Here is a 26,299-nt window from a genome sequence, read left to right as displayed (position 1 = left end):
GGGCAGACACAAAGATTTTTCTTCATGAAAGAACATATGTCCCCTGTTACAGTCATACTTGATGATTTGCTTCTGAAAGAAAAGTAACATGAGAAAAATCAGAAAAGTAAATTGATAGCTGTAGCGACAACAATGTATTCACTCTCAATTGTATTTTGACACACTGTGCTAGAGAGAAAACACTCCCTAGAACATTTTGCTGCACTATTAAAAAATTCAACAATTTCTGTTTTCTACCTGTATTTGTCACCCTGCAAAACAGGGACCAGCTTATTTTAATCACACTTTCTTGATTCACTTAATGAAAAAGCATCTACCATTTCAAATTGCAGATAATCAAATCTCTTGTATTGAGTGGCTGACCTCATCCCTAGTAAACCATATCCATATATTCAAGGAATAGAAAATACGCGTTCTTTCCTGAAACAGGTAGCATCATGAAGTGCCTATGAATTGTCAATGTTATCAGATTTAAAACTCAATAACAATTGTAATTTTCTACAATCGAAAACCAGCTTTGGTCTTGCTAACCCCCAGGAAACAAAAACTGATTTATTGCTGGCCAGAAGTCCTGGCTCGCCAGAAACATGGTCCAGACAGAAATGATTAATGTTACCCTCCAAATTAATTTCAAGCTGTCTAACTTAGCTATTTCCATTTTCCCCTAAGTAAACACCAGATCTGAATTTTCTATTACAAACAGCAATAACACAATCTTGCTTTAGGATATGCTGTTTCCTCTCCAATCTATATATGCCATCCTTTAACTTCACATGTATTTCTTCCTCTATAAAGGACCTGGCCTTTTAGTAGTCACTCACTCAATATGAAAAACAGTATTGAGAGCAAGAGAGATTCCCTTGAGCCATTTGATCATAATAATCTTAACATGTGCACACATGAGGTAAGATACGTCATTCCAGAATGATTCAAAGTCAGGCTTGCCCAGGGAGAACTCTTTTTTTTTATTTTTAATTTTAAAGATGTGGGGTACATCAGGGTTAGGTATACAAATGTTCATTATGCAGGCACCCTTGTTGATGAGGTGTGCCGCCCTCCCCCAGCAGATTCCCACTACTGCCAGTCTCGTCTTCCTCCTCCCCCCACTCCCTCCAGCAGTTTCTTGCTACTGCCAATCCTTTTCTTATAGTATTACAATAATTGTTCAAGGTCCACTTATGAGTGAGAACATGTGATACTCAGTTCTTTGTTTCTGTGAAAGAACACTCAGTATTATAGCCTCTATCCTTCTTTATGGCTGTGTAATATTCCATCATGTATCTGTACCACATTTTTTTATCCAGTCCCCTTTCTATGGGCAGCACAGTTGGTTCCATGTTCTTGCTATTGTGAATAATACTGCAATAAACATACATGTGCAGGTATCTTTTTCATAGAGTGATTTGAGTTCTTCCAGGTATAGTCCCAGTAGAGGGAGTGTGGGGTCATATGGAAGGTCAATTTTTAGATCTTTTAGGAATCGCCAAATGTTTTCCACAACTCTTGACTCAAATAATTACAAGGGTGACTACATTGAACAAAAGGTAGAAATGAATGAAAATTATAAGGAAAAAGGCAAGTGTCAAGGGTGGTATTTCTTATGATATCTTGTTTTCCATGCATTTCAGTATACATCTGCATTGACACATGATGCTATATTGGTCATAGCAGAAGCTTTCCGATATCTGAGGAGACAGCGAGTAGATGTGTCCCGGAGAGGAAGTGCTGGAGACTGCTTAGCAAATCCTGCTGTGCCTTGGAGTCAAGGAATTGACATTGAAAGAGCTCTGAAAATGGTAAAGACCATGATGGGTTATTGGAGTGGAAGAGCCTTCTAAAGACACAAAGAAGACAAGCTCTCAATCCTGAGAGAAGACATACTTGAAGGAACAGGATCGGTGTCTATAGAATATGGAGTGTGCAGAGAATGAGTGTGTATATTCATTCCCCCAAATCCAGATATCTAAAAATAGGACATTTTCCTGTCAGCTTGAAAAATGGTAAATTTAGGGCAAAAGAATAGTTGGTTCTGTGCTATCCTGTGGATAGTAAATGAAACTCAGTATCCTCAAATGTTATGAATTGAATATGTAAATAGCTTTAAAAAATTCAAACCTTCCAAAAATATGTTCCTTAGGGAAACTGAGATTTTTATAAGATGCTTCTAACTTCAAGGTACACATTACAAAAAACAACAGAATCCTCTGGCTCATCAGACAAATGATTAGCCTGGATGAGCTGTGGAACTGAGCCAGTATGATAGTATTTCTGTTTTCAAAAAGAATATTTGTGCTATTCTACATGGTGAAATGCAGGAACATGATACATTTCTAGGCCTACTTAAGAGGCTTTTTGCCCAATGCTGCAAAGAAAAAGCCTTTAAAAAGTACAAGGAATCAATGAATGGACAGTCAGATAGGTCACTTGTTTTTAGTATTTACTGGATAGGAGATCATTTAAGGCTTCAAACAGTGTCCTTTGAACAGATTTCATTATTTACATCAGAAGCCGTATCACCCATTCATTGCAGCCTTCCAAGCAAGAGTTCCTTCCTGAATATTTTGCTTTATGCCACATGTGCCTGCATGCATTAAAATGAGCCTTCAAGAGTACAAAAATCTCTTATTTCTACTTGCTTGGTTATCCTGATGTTTGGGACATCCAAATCAACAAAGAGATAGGCAATGATAAGATAATCCTGTGCACAACCCAGCAAGGAAGAATTCGTAACAGCTTCATAACATACATCATTTTGTGTAGTTGGCTTCCTTACTGCTGCCTTAAATTTGCCAAGTTAGAAGCATTCAATCAAAAGAGGTTAGTAGCCCCTGTGTCTCTCTCCAAGAAAGAGATATGACTCATTCTCCCATCATGCAGATTTTTATGTCATTATGTCAGTTCCTTAACAAATGCTCTAAGTGTAGTTTTATGGAGGTAGCACTGTACAATTTTGAAGAGCAGTTAATTAAATTCAACCTTCGTAGCAGCTACAAGATTTGTGTTGTCAGGTGAAACATAATGATAAGTGAAATATAAAACTCCCTCAGAGTGAATCAAAAGGAGTTTTCATCAACAAAACCTCAAGGGGCAAGAGGTAACATCTCCAATTGACTCCCCATTCATGACACAAACTACCTTCTCCAAATAGAAAACTGACTACAAGAACAAAGGACAGGATATCAATTTAGCTAGAAAAAAATAATGAGATTGACCATGCTACTGCAAAGGAAAGTTTCTACATGTCTATCTCACTGATAAATCTCAAGCTATAAGCCAGGTAAATAATCTTCCTCTCCAGGTTCTAATGATCAGACACTAAACCAAAATACTACTTTACCTCTTTCTAAAGACCAACTTTTTCCTGTTGCTCCAGAGAGGCTAGAAAGTATCAACCTTTTCCAAAAGTAGACAGTGCCTCAGTAAAATTGCACTATTCAGAGGGACTGCAAGGGGAGCTGGTCTGAAGTATTAAACAGTTTACCAAACTAAAAGAAATCCCATTTAATTTGCGTTAATTAAAAGTGAGATTGCATAATACAAAAGCATCCTCATTGTGACTAGCACATAGTTGTTTCCCAATAAATTATCTTCCTTCAAAGAAATCCAGCAAACAAAATCATTACCTAACATAGCTTCTTAAGGGGCCTGTTTTAATGAATAAATAAGCACACCATTCATTTAGTAAATGTTTATTCAGTACCTATGACTATGTATCAAACTCCATATTAGTATGCAAACATAAAATAAGACAAGAAAAACTTACATTTATATTGTTAATATGTAAACAAATGCTTTAAGATATCTTAAAGTTGCTTGCAATATGCAATTTGGGCAACAGTTCTCCTCACAATCTGCAAATAGCACAAAGATCGGCCTCAGCACAGTCGACTGCAATATCTGTCACAGAAGACTTAGAACCAACATTTATTGAGCATCTGCTCTATCCCAGGCAGTATATTAGTTGCTGAGAACACAGGAAAAAAAATGTCTCTCATATCAAGTTTCTCCTAATCTAGTAGGGGAGCCAGAAATACATAAATGATTAAAGTGTTATGGTTAAGTCCTACACAGGGTGCTAAGGATTAAAGAAGTGATCCCAGATGGAATGACAGGAAACTATCACTGACATGCAGTACTGGACCTCATTCTTAAAAATAGACTTCTTGCAGCAAGAGTACAATTCTGCTTCTGCTCCCCAAATGTTTAAATCATGGGGTCTGGAATCTCTTGGGTATACCTTAACTATTGTCCAGTTAATAGATCACTTTCAGATAGGTTGGGTCTTTTAAAATATACAGTTTTTAATGAGACTTGGAGCCCTATTTTCAGTAATGAAAATTTTCCTTAATAAGTTCCTATTTTCTTGTTTCTGCCCTAACTCCTCTCCTAGAATTCAATGTCAGAATGGAGTATAAAGAGCCTTCCATACATCACAATATATAATAGTCCCATCCCACTGGGTATATAATTTCTAACTCAACAAATATCCTTTTATTTAACTATAAGTGTGTTTTCAACTCCACAAGCCTAAGCTGACAACAGTGCTTAGGTTTGTTGGGTCAGTTGAACAATCATCTTTTTTTCAGTTCATCGCATTGGAGCCTTTCTCCTTCAACAGGAATTTCACAGTCTTCTACTGGTGGTGGGCAAGCTTCTTTCTCTTAAAAAAAAAATCCCTAATGTTGGACAACAATATTCCCTTCTACAACCCATTACCATCTCTTACTTGTTTAATGGCTTGTCGTTTTCTATAAGTGATGAAAAAGGATTCCCTCCTTTCATCCTAAGAAAATGAGACAGATTCTTTTTCTTTGAAGCAAAATCTTTGACCCTTACTCACCAGATGAGTAATCCAAGTGGTGAACAATAATGACATATTTATAGAGGGTCTTTCATCTAGTATCCCTGCACTGTAAAACAGGTTAAAAAAAAAAAAACCTCTCCACCCAACAGAGATGGTCTCTTATTAGTTCATAATAGTGGTCCCAGACCTAGGAAAAAATGCAGCATACACAAATGATAGCATTTGACATCCGAAACAGGTGTTTGGGCTTCCAGTACTTCTTTTTTATTTTTATTTATTTATTTATTATTTTTATTTTTATATTTTCTTTGTCTAGTGCACCATACTCCTGACCTCTTAGACTTAAATTTCACTCATTTTTTAGTGATCCCTTCATGGCTTAGCTTTCTCTCTCTCTCTCTCTCTCTTTCTCTCTCTCTCCCTCTCTCTCTCTCTGTCTCCTACCTATCTATAGCTGGGCAAAGGTTAAATAAGAGAGAATGCTCCTCCTTGTCACTGGAGTAGCTGGTAAATGTGTAACCTTCTCAAGAAACAGAACCAAATCCATGTCAGTTAATAATAATAATATGACTATATAAATACTATCATTAATATGGCTAATGTGCATTATAATGCTTACTAGATGCCAGACATTGTTCTAAACCAGGCATGTCCAACCTGTGGCTGGTGGGCTGCATGTGGCCCAGAACAGCTAGTAACACAACCCCACAGAATCTTAACATCATGTGGGTTTTTTTAGTGTTTATTTTTCTCATGAGCCCATGCATAGTTCCATTTTTGAAGTTCACAATCACGCCTTATTCATGACATCGCTTTTTGGCCACACATACGTTTGTAAGCAGCTGTTTTCAATTATGAGGCACATGGAGAGTAAAACAAACATTTCTGACAAGCACCTTGAGAATTCACTAAGAATTGTGACCACTTCCATGGAACCAGACAATTATAGGTTAGTTTTACAAAACCAAGGTCAAATTTCCCACTAGCCAAAAGGTTACTGCATGTGGCCCAGGAAAGTCAAAAGTTTGGACACCCCTGTTCTAAACATTACATATGTATAACTTCTTTAACCCAACAACTCTGAAGAATAGATACTACTAGGATTTCCATTTTACAGGTTAGGACATTGAGATTTTTTAAAAAAGCATTAAGAAACAGGCCCAAGGTGATTCAGTTTAATGAGTGATAAAATTAGAATATGAATTCAGGAGCAACAGAGTCCATGCTACTAAAACGAATTTATGTTCAGATATTGGGAATACTAAGATAAGACACAGCTGTTACCCCTAGAAGCTCAGTTTAGGATATATTACCCTAGTTAAGGGAGTAACTTGAAAAGTATTACTAAGAAATGGCAAGTGCACATATGAGGTCTTTGAAAAAATGATAGTAGAACCATCACCATATCATATAGGTAACAGCCTTTCACACCCACTCAATGCTTCATAATTAAAAGGCATATCAAAGAAATACTGTGGATGAAATTAAGATCTGTATAGATTTGATCTGGTGGATTGAGTCAATACTCAAGATAAAAATTTTCCAAGATTACATGATTTGGCAATGGACCTCATTCCAAAGATCTAGAAGGCAATGATGCAATGTTATTTAGGAATTTTACATTTTCCCTTTCTACCAGGTGCAAGTACAAGGAATGACGGGAAACATCCAATTTGACACTTACGGACGTAGAACAAATTATACTATCGATGTGTATGAAATGAAAGTCACTGGCTCTCGAAAAGTAAGTAACCAAACCAGACATTCAAAGAAAAAGTCTCTTGAAAGGGGACAGCATTCAACACTCTTTCAAGAGGCAAGCAAATAGGTATTAGGAAACACACACAAAACAAATTCCCACACATTATGTTTGCCTTTCCTTTTGATGAGGAGTATAGATACACGTATAGTTGTTTTGTAATCAGAATGAGCCATTTACATGTTTTTAAAGAAGAATCTCCCCCTGAGGCTGGTCCTATGAAAGTGGTAGACTCACATATTATCAACAGCTTCCTACAATAAAGAGAAGGAATCACAAATTTTATAGCATGTTGCTATTTAAACAGAAGCTTCCAAAGTACCTATGGTTTTAGCAAAAGAACTGGAACAGGTTTTGTTTTGTTTTGTTGTTTTTTGTTTTTTGCTTTTTGTTTTTTTCATTTTGCCAATTCACCCTCCAAACCAACTCTGGACAAAGTACCTTTCTCTATAGCTGAATTTTATAATGACCACTTTGCTTCTATCATGCTAACAGTTGAGTTGGGTGTGAAGTGGGAATTTAGTAGCCATTTGATAAAACCTCAGCACATAAAATATCATGTGTCATTTATTCAGAATACGCGCTGGTTTCCCACCCTCATCTCTCAGCTTTCTTACAGTTCAAAACAAAATTGTTGTTTTTTTATTTTTGCTAATAGGAGTTTAAAGACATTAAAAGGCCAATCAGCCTACAGTGGATTAAATTATTTTACAAAATACTAGCAAAGTTGAGGTGAGGATGGGAACCCCCAGAGTGAAGGAACAGCACGTGTGTGTGTGTGTGTGTGTGTGTGTGTGTGTGTGTGTGTGTGTGTGTGTGTGTCAGTGTTGGGGGTCCTGGTGGGAGTGGCAAGACGGAGAGAGACAAGATGTCAATTCTTGTAATAATCAAGGTACTAAAACTATCTGAAAATATATTCTGCTATTAATCAAATTTAAGTAGAGATAATTTGGTAGTTAAATTTTTAAAACAGATTCTGATGCTAAAAATATCTTGATTAGACCTGAGAAAAAGTATCCTTTCCATTGAAAATCTAAATATTTCTAAAGGCCTGAGAGGCTACCTTACACTAATGGGAGGTGATACTTGTCATGATTTGAAATATTTTCTTAAAGTAAATTGTGGTTTTGTTATCTTATAGTTTCTAAGTAAACTGAAAGTTTAAAATCATCTGTATATAAGTTTGACTGACATTATTATGTGATGAGAGATAATTTGCAATATTTGAAAATATGATACTTTCTTATTATAAAAAAGTTCTCAATTTAGTATTTCTACTTATTCCTCTGAAAGTTGCAAATTGTAATTTGTTCAATGAAACATAGTCAAAAAGTAAAATAAAAATAAAAGTTAAGATACTGGGGCAGAAAAGTTTTGTTCCACAACAGCACTTGAACTTCATGCAGTACTTTTTTGAGTAAAAATCAGGCATCCAGGTCAAATGTGTGCTCTTTCTAGGCTGGCTACTGGAATGAGTATGAAAGGTTTGTGCCTTTCTCAGATCAGCAAATCAGCAATGACAGTGCATCTGCAGAGAATCGGACCATAGTAGTGACTACCATACTGGTAAGTGTGAAAGAAGAGTAGGTGGGCTTTCTATACAGCGAGACTTCTGTTTTCTGAAAAGTATTGTTCCACTAGTAGGAAAGACATCAGGTTCAAGCAGTGAAAACTTCCAACAAGGCAGCCCATGAAATTCTCAAAGTTTCTTGCCATCACGATGAACAGAATGTCATTTTTTTTAAAAGAAAGAAAAAGAATAGGAATTTGAAACAGTTTCAGATAGTATTCTCCTCTTTACGCATGCCCCCGCCCACGCCCCCATAGGACTGATGCTTCATCTGGACTTGAAACGTAATTCTTCATTATGGGGGAGGCAGCATTTTATGGAGGAGAGCGTAGACTGGGTTCTAAAATTAGGCCTACCACTAACCTAAGTAACTGTGCAAGTCACAGCTTCTCTGAAACTCAGGTTTTTGTATTTTAAATTTATGGAAGGGGTATAATAATAATTTCCCACCTTTGTCATAAGACTCTTCCAAGGCACAATTCACCACATGAAGAAGCTTTTCTGCAAAACTCAAAGCACTACTAAAATGTGAGATAGTATTTTCACTTAGTTTTAAAACATTTTTCTAAAAGCTGGTTTGTTTTTACTAAAGGAAGTACAAACCTGAGTTAAAAACAAGTATGCCACTAGGTGTGAAACTATGACTAGCTAAATGGAGAGTCGGCTGAAGTGTACCTTTCATTTAAACATACATATCAAATACTCCCTATGTCTCAGGTACTACACTAGACCCTGGGGATATAAAAATGAAAAAGCCACAGACTCTGACCTCACAAAGACTAGCTGTGGTTCCTACAAGGTAAATCTTGAGAAATCCAAGGCAGTTGACCTTCATGTAACTAAGGAAAATACCTCTGCCCAATTTGACTAAATAAAAGCTTTATAGTGAAAACAGGTCCTTATTTCAAACTCTCAAAAAGAACTTAAATCCTTCTCTACTTCCTTAAGCCATGAGTTAAGGACTCTAAAAATTATGTGACCATTGAAGAGTCGATTGAGGCTCTTCTGCTTATTAAGTAAAAATGTTAAAGGCCCTTTTCACACACCAAACTTCAATAGCCACAGAGGGGAAAAATTCATTATTATATTTGTCTTTTCTCAGAAAAATACATAGGAGTAATCTTTTGATCTTGCTTCTGGTCCCAAAGGAATCACCATATGTAATGTATAAGAAGAACCATGAGCAACTGGAAGGAAATGAACGCTATGAAGGCTATTGTGTAGACTTAGCCTATGAAATAGCCAAACATGTAAGGATCAAATACAAATTGTCCATTGTTGGCGATGGAAAATATGGTGCAAGGGATCCAGAGACAAAAATTTGGAACGGCATGGTTGGGGAACTTGTCTATGGGGTGAGTTTTTTTCAACTCTGTTTTCATTTACCTCTATGTTTTTCAATTTACAAAGAAGATAGAGAATTTAATTTTCAAGTGCAATATTTATCAAATTGTATAGATTTCATATAGTCTAAAAGAACAACTTTTCTTCTACCATTGACTCTGTAAAGGTAGGTTGTCAGTAGCATCATTTGGGCAACAGGATTATTTTACTAAAAGGAAAATAGAATTGGGGGATTTTATTTGGCAACATTAAGCACAGCCTGCCCTCTATTTAAAATCTGTTCCTTCTGTGTTCTTTAGCTCAGACAGCAGAATCACCACCCACATAGTTGCCTAAGCAACCCCGTCATCTTTCCTCATTGTTCCTCTCATATCTAGTCAGTCACCATGACTTAAGTCTCTCAAATCCAGACACACTCTTCGCCCCCACAATCATCACCTTTGTTAAGGTTCTTACCATTTGTCAGTCATTTAACTGGTTTCCCTGCTTCTCTTCTTACCCTGGCAAATTAGATTTCCACATCACTGTAATTTCCCACTTTAAAATCAAGATAAAATTCAAATTCCTTTGCATGGCAAACAAGGCACTTTATAATCTAGCACCCGCCTACCTCTCTAGCTTTATCTTATACTCTTTCCCCTTCACACCCAGTGTTCCAGCTATAGCAAAGTATGTGTTGTTCCCTGAAGGTGCCGAGCTCTCACTTAGGGTAAGCCTGGAAGTAATTTTGCCTCTCTTCAGCCAGTTAACACCATCTACTAATCCTCCAAAACTCAGTGATGATACCTGTTTCAGAAAGCCTTCTCTATTCCCACTTACCCACCTGCAGTCTAAGTTAGGTGCCCTTGTTTTTTGCTTCCCTACAGTACTTTTTGCATTCATATAGCACTTCTGAGCCTGCATTGTAATGATCTATTTACAAGTTCAGCTGTCCTACTAGATTATGAACTCCTTGAGAACAGAAGATATGTCTGATTCATTTTAACATCCCAGAGCCTGAAATATAGTTGAATAAATATTTGTTGAATGAATGCATGAATGAATGAATGGACAGAATGGTTCTGCCAAGGGCAGAAGAATTAAGGCCAAGTGCAAAAGAATTAACACTGATAATTATGGATTTTTTTTTTAATCGGAGTCTCACTCTGTCACTCAGGCTGGAGTGCAGTGGCACCCTCACGGCCACCACAGCCTTGACCTGCTAAGCTTAGGCAATTCTTCCACCTCAGCCTTCCAAGTAGCTGGGACTATAGGCACACGCCACCATGCCAGTCTAATTTTTTTGATCTATTGTAAAGATGAGGTCTCATCAAGTTGCCCAGGGTGGTCTCGAACCCCTGGGCTTCAAGCAATCCTCTCACTTTGGCCTCCCAAAGTGCTGGGATTATAGGCATGAATCACCGCACCTGGCCAGTTATGGATTTTAAGAGCAGTACAGTGGTATCTTCAGAGCTTCTCAGCGACTTTGTTTTAAATGGTTTTGGCCTCTGATTGGGAATGTCAGATCGTGGGCAGTCCAATGAGGTATATGGAGATAAGCAGAACTGGATAGGAAAACTGCCCATCAGGTAAACCAATCACTAGAGAACTAACCCAAGTGCAGGTGGTGGCAGCAGAGGTTTCATTCTAACAGACAAGGATTACTTACAATGATTGTTCCCTGTCTAGACAACATGTAAGAGAATCTAAGAGGTGGAGATACTAAGAAGTCCCAGCTGGCAAGAAGCATATATTCAGATTATCTATTGGACATAGGTTCAGGAGAAGGAAACTAGTGCTTGGTAAACCAACAAGAATAAGGTATAGCTCTGCAATCATAAGAAAGTACTAGGGTCACTAAATAAGTTTTCGGAACAGGTCTTTGGGAAGAAGGGCAAAGGCAGAAGTTCCGTTCTAAAAATAAGGGCACAAAGGGGAACCAAGGCTTAAAACGGGGCTGGACCCCAGGTATCAAAACTAGAGCACTGTCTTCCAGTCAGACAAGCAGCAAGGCAATTTGAACCTCGGCTCCCAACTTTGGAGCTAGAGCCAATTATCTCCTGTCTTGGGTCAAGGTTGGTCCTAGGAACTAGGGCAGGGCTGAGTAACAGATGACATTCAAGTGAGTCCAGCAGTGAAAAAGAGAGGAGTTTTTAATGCCAATGGGGGCGGAACAAGGGGCAAAGCACTTGTCATGATTTCTGAAGACTCTGAGAAGCTCTGAACCATCTTGACACAGCTCTAACCTCTTACAAGATGGTGATTAGGTTTCCTTCTCTTTCCTGTCCCTCATCTCTCCAACACTTAGGCTTCAAGAGGTATTGTCTTGCTTATAGCTCACCCCTGCTCTTGGCACATTACTTGATACATAGTAAATGTTCACTTTTTGCTGGAATACAGTAATATATACAGTCTAGCCAATATTAATTAAATTGAGTTCATGATGGGAGGTAATACTGTAATATTACTATTAACTACCAGTTGTTGCATATTTACTGGTTGCCATATATTTTACTAAGTGCTTTATAGTCATTATGCAATTTAATCCTTACAACACACTTGTAAGAAAGGTGCCATTATTATCCTCTTTCTACACATGAGAAAATTAAGGCCTATAGAGTGAAGTCACATGCCAAAGACCAGACAGCTTGTAATGACTATCTTAGTCTTTTTGAACTGTTTAACAAAATATCATAAACTGGGTAGCTTAGAAACCACAAAAATTGATTTTTCAAAGTTCTAGAAGTTGGGAAATTCAAGATCAGGATAGATTCACTCTCTGGTGAGGGTTCACTTTTAGGCTCATAGATGGCACCTTCTTGATGTGTCCTCACATGGTGGAAGGGGTGAAGAATCTCTCTTGGTCCTCTTTTGTAAGAGTACTAACCTCATTTATGACCTAATCACCTCTCAAAGTCCCCACCTCCTAATACCGTCACCTTGGAGGTTAGGATTTCAATATATGAATTGGCAGGGGTGGGGAAACACAAAACATTCAGACCATAGCAGTGGCACGACAGTTTGAACTCAGGTGTTTAAAGTCTATGATTTTTAATCATTATACTGTACTACCCAATAGCCAAATTGTTGTTTCTGGCCCATCTCATTCTGAAAGACAGTGGAAATTTATTAGAAGGGCCCTTGGTGCCTTAGCCATTCTGGAGAGAAGATTATTTAGCCACAGCAGCATGGCAAGAAAATTAGAGTATCAGTTTCCACTGGCCTAGGCCATCTGACATGAGCTCTACCATAAGCTTTAGCAGCCCATCACAATGGAATGAACAGAGCTCTTTAGTGTCTCAAAAGAAAACCAGTCATACTCTATAAATAGATCAGTGCTCTCCTGGCTTTGAGCAAGACATTAGACACAGTGACATAGAGCAAGGCAGATTTCTTGACATGGTTCAGACAAAGACCAGCTTTCTCACTGGGTTTGGTTTCTCCTCTGGCATGTCCTCTGCACTGCCCTCATTTAATCACCACACATCTCTTCCTCTTTCCAATTCATCAACTTTTGAGTGAGGAAGCTTGAAAAAGAGTTCCTTATTTGTTTAGCAATTTAGATGCCATCTCTCCACTTCTGAATAGTAAAAATTCTCCTGGAGGAAACTTCCCATCTTTTCCCTTTAGTTCTTGCTACTGAAGACAAAAGCTATAGCCAGAGAAGGCTATTACTCCTCCCTCCCTCTCTCCCTGACCTAGAATAACTTTCTGATGCTTTCTAGGCTTATAACATGAGGTGATTCCAGAAAACTGACAGACTACCAACCCATTGGAGAAGACTGCCAAATTCCACTTTCCTCTAAAATGCGTAGCTATGAAAACTAGACATTCTTATCATGCTTGAAGTAAGAGCTGTTAGGGAGGATGATCTCATAATCTAAATGTGTCTTCATCTTCAGTTAGAAGTTATAATCTTTTGGTATTGAGGAATTTTCAACTTCTCTATCAATGATAGAAATGGAGAAAAAGGAAAATATAGGCTTTTGTTTCTGGCAGGCCTGGCCTCTTGTGGTTTGCAAGTTGCTTTAAAAAATAAAGCAGAAAACCCCTAATGATTTCCATAAGTTCTTAATGAGCAAAAGAATGGAGAACAGGGAACTATTTCTTGTAGTGAACATAAAAACCACACAGATAGGCACTGCTTTATCTTTAGAGTATTTTCTCTTATGCTTCTAGTATGTAAAACAGATCAGAGCAGGAATAAAACAAAGAAAGTCAGAAATGAAGAAAGCTTTGCAAAGGAGATGTCAGTGTTGGCCATAAAGTCTCAAGAAAGAGTCAAAATGAATTAAATTTTTTAAAAAATAAAGAAGTCAATCAGCCCCTTTTTGGATGATTCCTAAATGGGTCCTTTTTTTTTCTCTAAAGACATTCAAATCAAGGTTGATGTTGGGGCACCTTGTATCTCTAAGAAGGCTATTTTTGAAACAAACGTCAGTAGGACACAATGTGCCCCATTATGTAAGCCCTTCAGAACATTATAGACTTGAAACTGTCCACCTGCTTTTAGCAGTTTTGATTTTGAGCTGGATGTCTGTAACACCTCCACATGGTAATTGTCCCAGCTCAAATGGCTTACAGACCACAAGTTTTTATGGCTCCCAAATAGCATGTGTTTTAAGAGGACATTTTAAAACAGGATTTTTTTTGGCTAGCAGTGCTCTTAAACATCCTTATCCCTACCTTTGCAGTCATTTTACAGATGAATATAGGGACCAATCGATATTAGACATTAGAACTGTCCTTTGGGTAAATCAGGAAACCAAAGCCTGATGCAGGATAGGGGTGACAAGAATGGTGGCAGAATTATGACAAGGTCACAAAATCCCACAACTTGGCAACACAGGTTTCATGACTCTGTCCACTGAGTCATACTGGTTCAGTGCACTAAGCTTGTCAGATGATGGGAAGATTGGTGTTGTATCAGTCAGATACAGCATCCCCACTTGGCTTCAAGGGGCTTATAATTTACTGGGATTATAAACTTTTTCATCCAAGATACCCATCCCGTTTATCTATGGCCTCCACATTTCTAGTTATCCCTTGAAATATTTGAAAACCCAATGTAGACAGCTGGAGATTCTGCCCTTGGAGAGGAGATATGATCTAAGAGAAAAAGAGAGTCAGGAAAAGGGATGGAAGGAAATTGAGGCCCCAATTAACCATAGGACACCTCCCAGCAGGCAGCTGCCATGTTCCTTAAGTTCCTATCACTTAGAACTAAGGATAAAGAAGAGGAGGGTTGATTTGGGAAAGGCCTGACAAGTTGCTATCCAAATTGTTCCCTTTGGCTTAGAAGACAGCGGAGAGCTTAGAGATGGAGATGGAGTTCAGGGGATGGTTGATTACAGGTCACATTTCCTGGGTGTCCCTAGACTCCTTCACACTCCCAGGACAAATGGCAATTTTACAGATACTATTTGCACTGACATTTCTCTACCTAGAAGAAATTATCTCTTAGGTTGTCACTATCTTAAGCTAGATTCATTTTCCATTAAGAAAGGCAGAAAGTCGATCTGTCCTTCCAGCTAAAAGGCAGAAAAGCAAGGGTCCAGTAACAGATGCCAAATATTCTCTTCTTTTCTTCAGGTGATTACACTGAGCTTTGGCAGAAGGGCTGATGATTTGATAAAAGTGCCCCTCCTTCAAACAATGCATGTGAGCACCTGGAAGGAGCATTAATGATGCATGGAAGTGTGCCATTCTAAGCGGCAAGGGTGGGGAAATATTTTTAGCCAAATGCAGTTTCACAAGGCCTTCATCCATCTCAAGAGACACCCCTTTATTTTCACTTTGTCTTAAACTCTCTCAGCTCCCCAAGGACAAGGAGCCCTGATCACCAGATCAAGTCTGAGACATCTGTTTTGGATAAAGAAATGAGGAGATCCTGTTGTGACACTGCTTGTTGTTGCACAGATTTAAATAGACCTCATCCTTTTCTCCAGATCTTAACAATTGCAGACAGTAAATGTCCCACAGAGTACAGCCAATAAAGCAGTTTAAGTCTTATCTCCCAACACACAGCAATTATATTCCTATTGTCTAGCTTGACTCTGCCCCTACTCCTTTCTCTAACACGTTTAAACTCTCCAAAGGAAATGTCTGCCAAAGGTCACTTGAGTCTTGTGGTTGATACAGTGATAAGGGGTCAGCTCATGTCTGCTTCTTCTCTTGGATAACATACACTACCCTATGCATTACACATCGATATGGTGCCAATTCTCTCTCTCCTGCCCCCTCCCTTGCTTTCAGAAAGTGCTCTGAAATGGTGGCTGACAAGCTCCTGCTCATGAGTAGTAATCTCCAAGTGGGTTAGAAGTTTTATATCAGATAATCATATGAAAATACTTTAGGATATAACAAGCCATTCAGCTCAAAGAATTTTTAAAATTACTTTTAAACTAAGTGTCATCTCCACCTAAAACCTGTCAGATTCTTAAGTGTATTATCCCTTTACTTTGTTGTGTTTATTTTTAAATTTTATAACATTTACTGCTTTGGCAACCCACCTATGAAAAGGATTATAAATTCTCTCAAGCCAAATCCCCTCCAATAACACAGTTGCCCCATGTTTGCCACTGGTGAGTGGAAAAATCAAACCTAATTTAGTGTGTTTACAGAGTTCACATAGCCACTCTTAAACTGCTTGATTAAAATCCTTTAAGTTGTCAAGATGTAAGCAAAAGCACTAGCAAACTCTTACTCTGAGCTCTTTCCATTTGCTTGCTTTTGTCTGTCAACTGGAGTACTCTCATACCACCTACTCACCCACCTAGGTTTCTGAAAATGTCTTGCCTACTGCTGTTACCAGCACAGGCAGAAGCTTGAGAACAAAAGGTCACTGAAGTGGTTCCGGACAGCCAAGAGAGGCATTTAATTATTAAGTCCAAATTTTACCTACTCCTCCACCTAATCCATAATTTTTACCAGTTTCCCAGTGACAGCTGACTTTCCTAAGAGCAGAGACCAGGAAGGAGTTCCATGTGGAAAGTTGCCTTTTTCAGTTTTTCATCAGTGCGGGCCACCTCAAACTTTAACCTGCCTTGAAAGTGAATATCAGTCCCAGGAGAGCTAATTGGATATTTCTGGATATCAGTTAGTTATAGTCCCCTTCCCATTCCCTTTAATAAAGTTGATTGCTCCATGTACATGATGCCAAGCAAGTCCCAAGCTCTGAAATAACCAACTGCCTTTCATTATGAAGGAGGGGATAGTGGTGGTAGAGGGCAAGGGCTTCTCCAAGGCTGACTCTGAGCTGACATGACAGTTTTGCTGCATTGGTCTCTCACCAAGCATACAAGAGAAGGGAGGAGTTCCTAAGTCTCCTACCAAGCTAGCTGTCTTTGAGGCACAATCAATAGCTCCCTTCCCTTCTCTTGAGCATTCTTCCACCTGCTTTTTGCTATTCCTTTGTCTTTTTCCATCTGTAATGGGTATTATTTTAAGGTTCTGCATAGGGAATCCTCATTTTGGAGCCAAGTCCACGTCAATGAGGTATAACTAAGCACGGATTTAACACCATTCTTCACCAGAGGAGTGCCCTCCAAAAAACAAACCCCACCTTCTTTTTAAAAAGCTCCTTAAAAAGAAACCATTTACAAAGGGTAAAAGTGCCAGGTTGAATTAAAAAGGCAAGTGCCTGAGGGGAACAGATTTTTCCTGTTGTCTTTTGTGATTTCAAACATACTTCAATCTAGGAATGGCCTCCTTTGGGAATCTGTTTTTATGATGAATGTTTCAGGGAACCAGACAATAAAAAACTCCAGCTTTGTCTATCAAGTCACCTCTTGTTAGTATTTAGCAGCACTTGCCATGTAAGTGTTTCATTCACTGAGTCGGGTTTTTTTTATTTTAAAGGGAGTCAAGATTCTCAAACTCCATTCTGAACCTGCTTGAAAAGAGCTCAAATCCCCTAAATTCAGTCCAAAGTTATTTTCTACAAAAATGTCCCCTTAAATCTTCCTTCCAAAACAAACAAGTGACAATTTCTCTTAGAACTATTTTTTAAGACTTAAAGGATCAAAAAACTAGTTAAATTAAGTAATTAAATCCAAATGAGATCAGGTAGTAAATGATACTAGAGTGGTATTTGCATGTTCTAAGCATGAGGCAGAGACATGTTGACAAGGAGAGGAGGTAGTTTTATCTGTGAATTCTCTTGGCATGACAAGATTCTTTCTAGCTGATTCAGACTCTTTCTGCCAAAACACCCTGCTGGCTTTTTGGCCAGTTCCATTCTTCTTGCTAGCCTTTTTTTCTATGACCAGGTATAGCCTCAAGCAAAAAGGTAAAATTGATAAAAATTTGTCTTTGGCTCCCCTCCAGTTGGCAACGTGAAACTGGAGATTCAGAAGTCAGCCGCAATGAAATGAGAGTTGAAGTCATAGGTAACAATGCTGAGGGGAGAAAGTGAAGGACAGAACCTTAGAGAACAAACCTTCATTGATGATCTCCTAAGCCAGGCACCATGAATAGACTCTGGATACAAAGGTATATCTTGATTGAGAGAACAGATCTAGGAAAAAAAGATGGAGAAAGAACATTCAGATATGTAAGAAGAGAACCCATAGTCTTTAGTCAAAGAGACAAAAAAAAAAAGGTATATAATGCAAAAAACCAATGGGTTCACATGAGCACTTAATGTCTGAGGAAATGTCTTTAAATTTGGTGATCAAGAATATAGTTCCAGAAAGAATGTCAGTAAATTGAAAGGGTTGGAAGCTAAGTCTCAGGAGTATAAGGAGAAAGTTGTGTTACAATTAAGAGGTAGTAAAGGTATATTTTTTCAAAAAGATTGGTGGTGATAGGGAAACACGTAATGTGGTTAAAAGGGCAGCAAGATCAAAAGGTGGGGGGAGTGTTTTTTGTTTTGTTTTTGTTTGTTAGTAAACAGAACTACCTGAGTATGATTTTAAGTGAGTAAGAAAAGTCAGTGTTTTTAAAATTATAGCAAGAATTATAATCACCTGGAATGCCAGCTGAGTCCTACCCCCAGTTTCCAATTCCATACATCTGGGGTGGAGCCTGAGAACTGGAATTTCTAGCAAGTTCCAAGGTGACTCCTTTGCTCTGGTTCAGGCAACACACTTTAGGAACCACAGGGATTGATTAATAGCAACGGAAAAATTAAGGATGTAAAAGAGACAATAGATAGAGGTGGGCTTAAAGAAGAGACAGAGGGATGTGGGATGCATGGAATAAGTGGATTAATCTTAGCACAGAATAAATTAATGAAGATACTGCAATATGTTAATGAGAGGGGGAACATAGGTGAAAGAGCTTATATCAGATGGCTTCCATCTTCATCATAAAGAAAAAGACATAGCCAGGCTCGGTGGCTCAGTCTGTATTCCCGCGCCTTTGGGAGGCTGAGGTGATTGGATTGCCTGAGCCCGCGGGTTTGAGACCTGCCTGGGCGGTGAGACCTCATCTCTACAATAAATCAAAAAATCAGCCGGGCGTGGTAGCGCATGCCTGTAATTCCGGCTACTTGGAAGGCTGAGGCGGAAGGATCGCCGGAGCCCAGCAGGTCAAGGTTGCGGTGGCCGGGAGCGGCCACTGCACTCCAGTCTGGGCGACAGAGTGAGACTCCAACTCAAAAAAAAAAAAAAAGAAAAAGAAAAAGACATGATGCGGCAGCAAGGCTGGGACTGATAAAGATTAGGAAATGGGAAAAGTTTGAAGTAAGCATCATTCACATAGAGGAGAATCTGCTTTGTGGTGAGAGATGATGGGTTTAATTTTAGAAATGATAAGTTTGAGATGGTGGTAAGCCTCGAAGGTAGATTTGGTCAGTAGGCAGTTGACTTCAATAAACACATACTTTCTACAACTTCCACTAGGATGTAGAGAATGTAGGATGTCCTCCATGCAGGTAAGTATTTTTGTCTATTTTGTCTGTCTTGTTCACTGCTTCACTCTTAATATCTAGAATAGTGCTTGGCACAGAATAGCCACTCAAATTTGTATTGGAATGAACCTGAGAGGGGTTGGCTGAGGTTGATAATTGCAGATAAAATTAGTGTGTAGTAAAAACCTGTGAGCATCTATGGAGTTAGAACATTATGTTGGTTAAGAGAGTTGGTTCTGGAACCTAAAGACCAGGGTTCTTTTTTTTAAGATATGGAGTATAATTCAGAGTTAGGTATACAAAAGTTCATTATGCATGTACCCTTGTTGATGAGGTGTGCCCCTTCCCCCGGCAGACTCCCACTACTGCCAATCCCACCCCCGCCCTCTGCTGGCAGTTTCCCACTACTGCCAATCCCTTTCTTACAGTATTGCAATAATTGTTCAAGGTCTGCTTGTAAGTGAGAATATGTGATACTCAGTTTTTTGTTTCTGTGATAGTTCACTCAGTATTATAGATTCTAAGTCCATCCAGGTTGCTGTGAAGTTCATAATTTTTTCTTTCTTTATGGCTGCGTAATATTCCATCGTGTATATGTACCACATTTTTTAATCCAGTCCTCTTTCAATGTCCATGTTTTTGCTATTGTGAATAATGCTGCAGTAAACATGTGTGTGCAGGCATCTTTCCCATAGAGTGATTTGAGTTCTTCCAGGTATATTCCCAGTAGAGGGATTGCAGGGTCATACGGAAGGTGAATTTTTAGATCTTTTAGGAATTGCCAAACTATTTTCCACAGAGGTTGTATTAGTTTACACTCCCACCAACAGTGTAGAAGTGTTCCCTTTTCACTGCATCCTCTCCAGCATCTGTTGTTTAAGTTATTGATGATGACCATCCTGACTGGAGGTAGGTGGTATCTCAGTGTGGTTTTAATTTGCATTTCTTTGATGACTAGTGAGGCTGAGCATTTTTTCATGTATCTGTTGGCTGCTCATATGTCTTCTTTAGAGAAGTGTCTATTCATATCTTTGCCCACTTTGTAATTTTTTTTTTCTTTTTGGCACATCTGAGTTCCTTGTAGATCCTAGATGTTAGACCTTTGTCAGACATGCAGTTGGCAAATATTTTTTCCCAGTCTGTGGGCTGGTTTCCTGCTCTCTTGATGGTTTCTTTGGCTTTGCAGAAACATCAGTTTGATGAGGTCCCACTTGTCTATCCTGTCTCTTATGGCATGAGCGCTTGGAGTTTTGATCAGGAATTGGTTGTCAGTTCCAATTTTTATAAGGGTGTCACCTGCATTTTCTAAGGTTCTTATAGTTTGAAGTTTTATGTTTAGGTCTTTGATCTATTTAGAGTTGACTTTTGTGTATGGTGATAGGTAGGAGTCTTGTTTTAATTTTCTGCATGTGGTCAGCCAGTTTTCCCAGCACCGTTTACTAAATAGGTTCTCCTCTCCCTGCTAGTAGATAGTGGAGGCTTTGTCAAAGATGAGTTGGTTGAGAAATTGAGACTTTGCTTCTGGAATCTCTATCCTGTTCCATTGGTCTATTTGACTGTTCTTGTATCAATACCAGGCTATTTTGACTTTTGTAGCTTTAGAATAAAGTTTAAAGTCTGGGAGTGTGATACCTCCTGCTTTTTTTTTTTTTTTTTTTTTTTCCTGAGGATTGTTTTGGCTATTCATGGTTGTTTATGTTTCCATACGAATTTCTGTATTGTCATTTCCAGGTCTGAGAAGAATACCGCTGGTAATTTAATGGGTATAGCGTTAAATCTGTAGATTGCCTTGGGTACGATGGACATCTTAACAATTTTGGTTCTCCCAATCCATGAACGTGAAATATTTTTCCATTTGTTTGTGTCATCTTTGACTTCTTTGAGCAGTGTTTTGTGTTTTTGCTGTAAAGATCTTTCACATCTATGGTTAGGAAAATGCTAAGGTATTTCATTTTTTGTGTGTGGCTACTGTGAATGGGATTGTGCTTTTTATTTGGGTTTCTGTTTGTTTATTGTTGGTGTATAGAAATGTGACTGTCTTTTGCACATTTATTTTATACCCTGAGACTTTGCCAAAGCCTTTTATCAGTGCAAGGTTTTTGGCAGATTCTCTTGGGTTTTCAAGGTATATAATCAAAGGGGGATTGCAAAGGGGGATAACTTGACTTCTTCTTTTCCTATTTGGATACCACTGATCTCCTTCTCTTGTCTGATTGCTCTAGCTAGTACTTCCAAAAACTATATTGAAAAGGAGCGGTGAGAGTGGGAATCCTTGTCTTGTTCCGATTTTCAGAGGAAATGGTTCCAATTTCTGTCTGTTTAGCAGTATGCTGATTGTGGTTTCTCGTAGATGGCCCTTACTATTTTGAGGTATGTTCCATCTATGCCTAGATGTTTAAGGGCTTCTATCAAGAAGGGGTGCTGGATTTTATCAAAAGTTTTTTCTGCATCTAATTATATAATCATGTGGTTTTTGTTTTTATCTCTGTTGATGTATCTAATTACATCTATGGTCTTGCAAATGTTAAACCAGCCCTGCATCTCAGGGATGACACCTACTTGATTGTGGTGGATGATTTTTGAGAGGTATTGTTGGATCCGATTTGCTAGGATCTTGTAGAGAATTTTAGCATCTATGTTCATCAAGGATATTGGCCTGTAGTTCTCTTTCCTTGTTAGAACGTTACCTGGTTTGAGTATCAATGTGATGTTAGCTTCATAAAGTGATTTGGGGAGAGTTCTGTCTTTCTCGATTGCCTGGAATACTTTCAATAGGATTGGTATCAGTTTTTGTATGTTTTGTAGAATTGTATGTTTTGTAGAATTCTGCTGGAAAGTCATCTGGTTCAGGGGTTTTTTTAATAGGTAGTTTTCTTATGACATAGTCATAAGAAAACTGGATTGTTCCTGGATTGTTATTGGTCTATTTAGGGTCTTGATTTCTTCTTGTTTCAGCCTGGGAAGAAACAATGTCAGATGTCAGAAAGCCCTCCATTTCCTTTAGGTTTTTGAGTTTGTTTCCATACAAGTGTACATACAAGTATAAGTCTCTGATAATTTTTTGTATTTCTTCAGGGTCAGTTGTGACATCTTTTGCATTTCTGATTGTGTTTATTTGGGCTTCTTCTCTGTTTTTCTTGGTCAGTCTAGCTAGGGGTCCATCAATCTTGTTTATCTTTTCAAAGAATCAGCTTTTTGCTTCGTTTATTTTTTGTATTATCTCTTTGTCTTCTATGGCCCGAATGTGGGCTTGTGATCTTTCTATTTTCTTCATGTATTCATAGAGTTATGAATTCTTCTCTTAGAACTGCTTTCATGGCATCCCAGAGGTTTTGGTAAGATGTTTCTCCATTTTCATTTGTTTCCAGGTGTCCTTAACCTCTGTTTTGATTTCCATGTTGACCCAGGAATTGTTTAACATCATGATGTTTAATGTCCATGTCTTTGTGGGTTCTGGGGGAATTTTGTTGGTTTTGATATTTATTTTTATTCCACTGTGGTCTGAGAAGGGGCATGGCAGTATTTCAATCTTATGGAATTTATTTATGCTTAATTTATGACCAAGGATGTTGTTGATCTCACAGTATGTTCCATGTGGTGATGAGTGGAATGTATATTCCGTGGTTGTTGGGTGGAGTATTCTGTAGGTATCAATTAAGTCCATTTGGTCAAGCATCATGTTGAGGTTCCGGATCTCCTTGTTGATTTTTTTCTTGATGATCTGTCTAGGGTTGTGAGTGGGGTGTTTAAGTTCCCAGCTATGATAGTGTTAGAGCCAATATCTTTTTTTAAGTTTACCTAGAAACTGCTTTATGAAAGTTGTTGCTCCTGTGTTGGGTGCATATAAGTTTAGGATAGATATGTCTTGTTGATGGGTTGAATCTTTTATCATCATATAGTGATCTTCCATATCTTTTTAAAAATGTTTTATAGCTTAAAAGGTATTTTGTCTGATACTAAGATCATGACTCCTGCTTTCTTTGTGTTCTGTTTGCCTGAAATTTGGTTTCCTATCCTCTGACTTTGAGTCTGTGAGTGTCCTTTCTAGTAAGATGATCTCTTGGAGACAATATATTGTTGCCTCATTATGTTGTATCCATTTTGCCATTCTATGTCCTTTCAGTGGTGCATTTAGTCCATTCACATTCAGGCTAATTATTGAGATGTGAGAGTTTATTCCTGTCATGAGGTTCTTATATAATTTGTTGTTGTTGCTGCTGTTTGTTTTTTGTCTCTCTTTTGATTTTTGGGTTGATTCACATGTGCTTTCAATCTCTTTCCTGCATTCTTGTGAAGGGTGTTGTCATTCTTTTTTTTCCTATCTTCTGTGCTTAATATTTTCTTAAGTGTTTCTTGTAGAACTAATCTGGAGGCAGCATAAGCTCTTAGGGATTTAATGTCTGGGAAGGATTTTAATTCTCCATCACTGATGAAGCTTAGCTTAGCTGGGTAGGTAATTCTTGGTTGAAATTGTTTATCTTTGAGAACTTTGAAGATTGGGCTCCAAGCTCTCCTAGCCTGAAGTGTTTCTGTAGATAAGACTGCTGCTATTTCAATTGGTCTTCCCCAGTAGGTAGTCTGACCTTTCTCTCTTGCTGCCTTTGGGATTTTTTCTTTTATACCTACTTTGTGTAGGCGAATTACTATGTGTCTAGGAATTGGTATTCTCATTTGTTGTCTTGGAGGGATTCTCCAAATCTCTTGTGTTTGAATGATCACACCACTCAAGAGATAAGGGAAGTTTTCTTGGATAATTTCATGAAATTTTTGTTCCAGGTAGTCTCTGTCCCTCTATCTGCCTCAGAGATTCCAAATAATCTTAGGTTTGGCCTCTTGAAATAATCTCTCATCTCTCAGAGGTTTTGTTCTGTCTTGTTATGCTCCTTTTCTGTGGTTTTAACAGTTTGGGTTAGTTCCATATTTTTGTCCTCAAGCTCTGAGATTCTTTATTCTGTGTAGTTAATTCTGCTTTCCATGCTTGTCAGTTTGTTATTCATTTCATTCACTGTGCTCTTTATTGCTATTATCTCAGTTATCAACTCTTTCATCTTTCCTTTTGTCTCTCACCAATTCTATTTATTCTCTCTGTTAATGTCTTGATGTCTAGATTTGTGACTTGAAACCATTCTGGGGACTCTTCATTGTTTGCATTCTGAAGTCTGTATTCTCAGTGGCATACCTATCAGGGGTCTGTGTGAGTCCCATATTCTCCCTTTGGTTTTTTTCTTCATTTGTGTAGATCTTCCACCTCCTTTTTTTACATCTTCTTTAATTCTATTGTTTAGAGATGGGGAAGTAATTTTTACTTCTGTTTGCTCAATCTCCTTTCTTATGTGGTTCCTCTGGCTTCGTTCAATTCTGCAGCTGGACTGTGGGTGGGGGGCTGCACTTTTTGCAGTTTTGAGATTTAATTGAGGGGAGAGCTGTGATTCAGAAGCTATCTGCAGATATCTGTATCCACTGTCCAGTGTGTGGGCCCCCTGGAACTCACTTCCCACTGCCTTTCAATCTGTCCATGCAGTAGGGGTATGGGCTTGCCCCTGAAAGCAAAATTAAGGAAGAAAAAGGAAAAGAATGGAAAAGGGAAAAGGGGGACAAGAGGATGGTGGAGAGAGAGAGGAGTAAGAGGGGAAAACAACTAGCAAATGAAAAGAGACACAAAGACAGAAAAGATTAAAACAAAAAATGAAAACATGCAGATAATCATATAAACACACAAACCAACCAAAAAAAAAACCCTTATTGATGAACTCTCCCTAAAAAATACCCAGACACAAACAGGAAACCTTTAAAAAAGCAATAAAATAACAGAAACAAATATCATAGAAAACGTAATCAAAAACAGAAAGAGAGAAGCAAAAAAACAAACAAAAATCAAAAAAATGAGCAAAACAAACAAACAAAAAACAAAACTCACTCTGAGGTCATTCCTGTAAGTCCAACTTCCTTTCAGTTCTGATCTCCAGCCCCTCCCCTCTGCTCTCAGGGAAGGCTGATAGTGTTGCTCTCAGCGTGGTCAGATGCCCCAGGCCTACTGTGGGAGGAGGGTAAGTCGGATCTGGACTCACCCAGCTTGCTGCCTGCTAAGTCTCCCACTCAGATATGATGTTTCTGTGTCTTATCCAGCATGGGGGAGGGGTGTATGTCTCTCTGAGTTTGATGAGATCACCTCTAGGTCCCAAGCTGGAGGCTGGGTGGAGTTGAATAGGGCAATGCAGGTTTCTGCCTGGTCCTGGGACAGAGTAAATGGTTCCAGTGGGCGTTTCCTCACCAGTGGTGGGTCTCTTTTCCTGCTCTCCTTGATCTTCTCTCTCCATGGATCCTGGGCTCATAACACTCTGCTGACACAGGTGATGGTATGGGCTGGGTACCAGGTAATGAAGATTGGCTGCTTTCTGCTGCCTCTTCTCAGGAGACCCCCGAGAACAGCAGATGATTTTGTGCATCTTCGGCTCTAATCTCAGGGCAGTGGGGGGTTGCAGTCACCTCTGGAGGAGAGCCCCAGGTACATGAACCCGAGTATCCCCTCAGACAGACTTTCACTCACCCACCAGCACACACCCACTCACACAGAGTCTTTATGGACACTCACTTTTACGAAGACTCACAGTCCAACTTGTTCCATTACCAACTTGCCAGAAGTCAACCAGGGTTCTAATCCCAGTTTTTCTGTGCTTTAGTTTCTGTACCTCTAACATAGGAATGACAACTGTACCTAACTCAAGGTTGCTGTGGTAATTAAGTCAGATCATATACATAAGGTGATTAGCACACTATCTCACATAGAATAAACACTCAATAAATGTTAACTAGCTGTTTATCATCTGCATTTCCCCCTTAAACTAATTGAGGCATATTTTTTAACTGATTTGAGTATATATAATTCAAGGCAGTAAAAGTTCATTTCTTTGAAAATATATTCTATCTCAATCGGGCTTGGTGGCTCAGCCTGTAATACCGCGCCTTTGGGAGGCTGAGGTGAGTGGATTG

General features: G+C 38.7%; 1 protein-coding gene across 1 annotated transcript in view; it reads left to right on the top strand.

The window, feature by feature from the left end:
• GRIA3 (glutamate ionotropic receptor AMPA type subunit 3) overlaps positions 1-26,299 on the top strand; it is a 311,718-nt gene that overhangs the window by 210,060 nt on the left and 75,359 nt on the right. Inside the window, exons 7-10 of the mRNA XM_008056630.1 lie at positions 1,629-1,796; positions 6,444-6,548; positions 8,022-8,129; positions 9,282-9,488. Of these exons, the coding sequence (XP_008054821.1) occupies positions 1,629-1,796; positions 6,444-6,548; positions 8,022-8,129; positions 9,282-9,488 (588 nt within the window). The remainder of the gene's footprint in view (positions 1-1,628; positions 1,797-6,443; positions 6,549-8,021; positions 8,130-9,281; positions 9,489-26,299) is intronic.

The sequence above is a fragment of the Carlito syrichta genome, unplaced genomic scaffold (assembly GCF_000164805.1).
Source record: "Carlito syrichta isolate Samal-C Ts95f unplaced genomic scaffold, Tarsius_syrichta-2.0.1 Scaffold302424, whole genome shotgun sequence".
Lineage (NCBI taxonomy): Eukaryota > Metazoa > Chordata > Mammalia > Primates > Tarsiidae > Carlito > Carlito syrichta.
The sequence above is the reverse complement of the archived record's forward strand: the minus strand, read 5'-3'. Positions and strand labels throughout refer to the sequence as shown.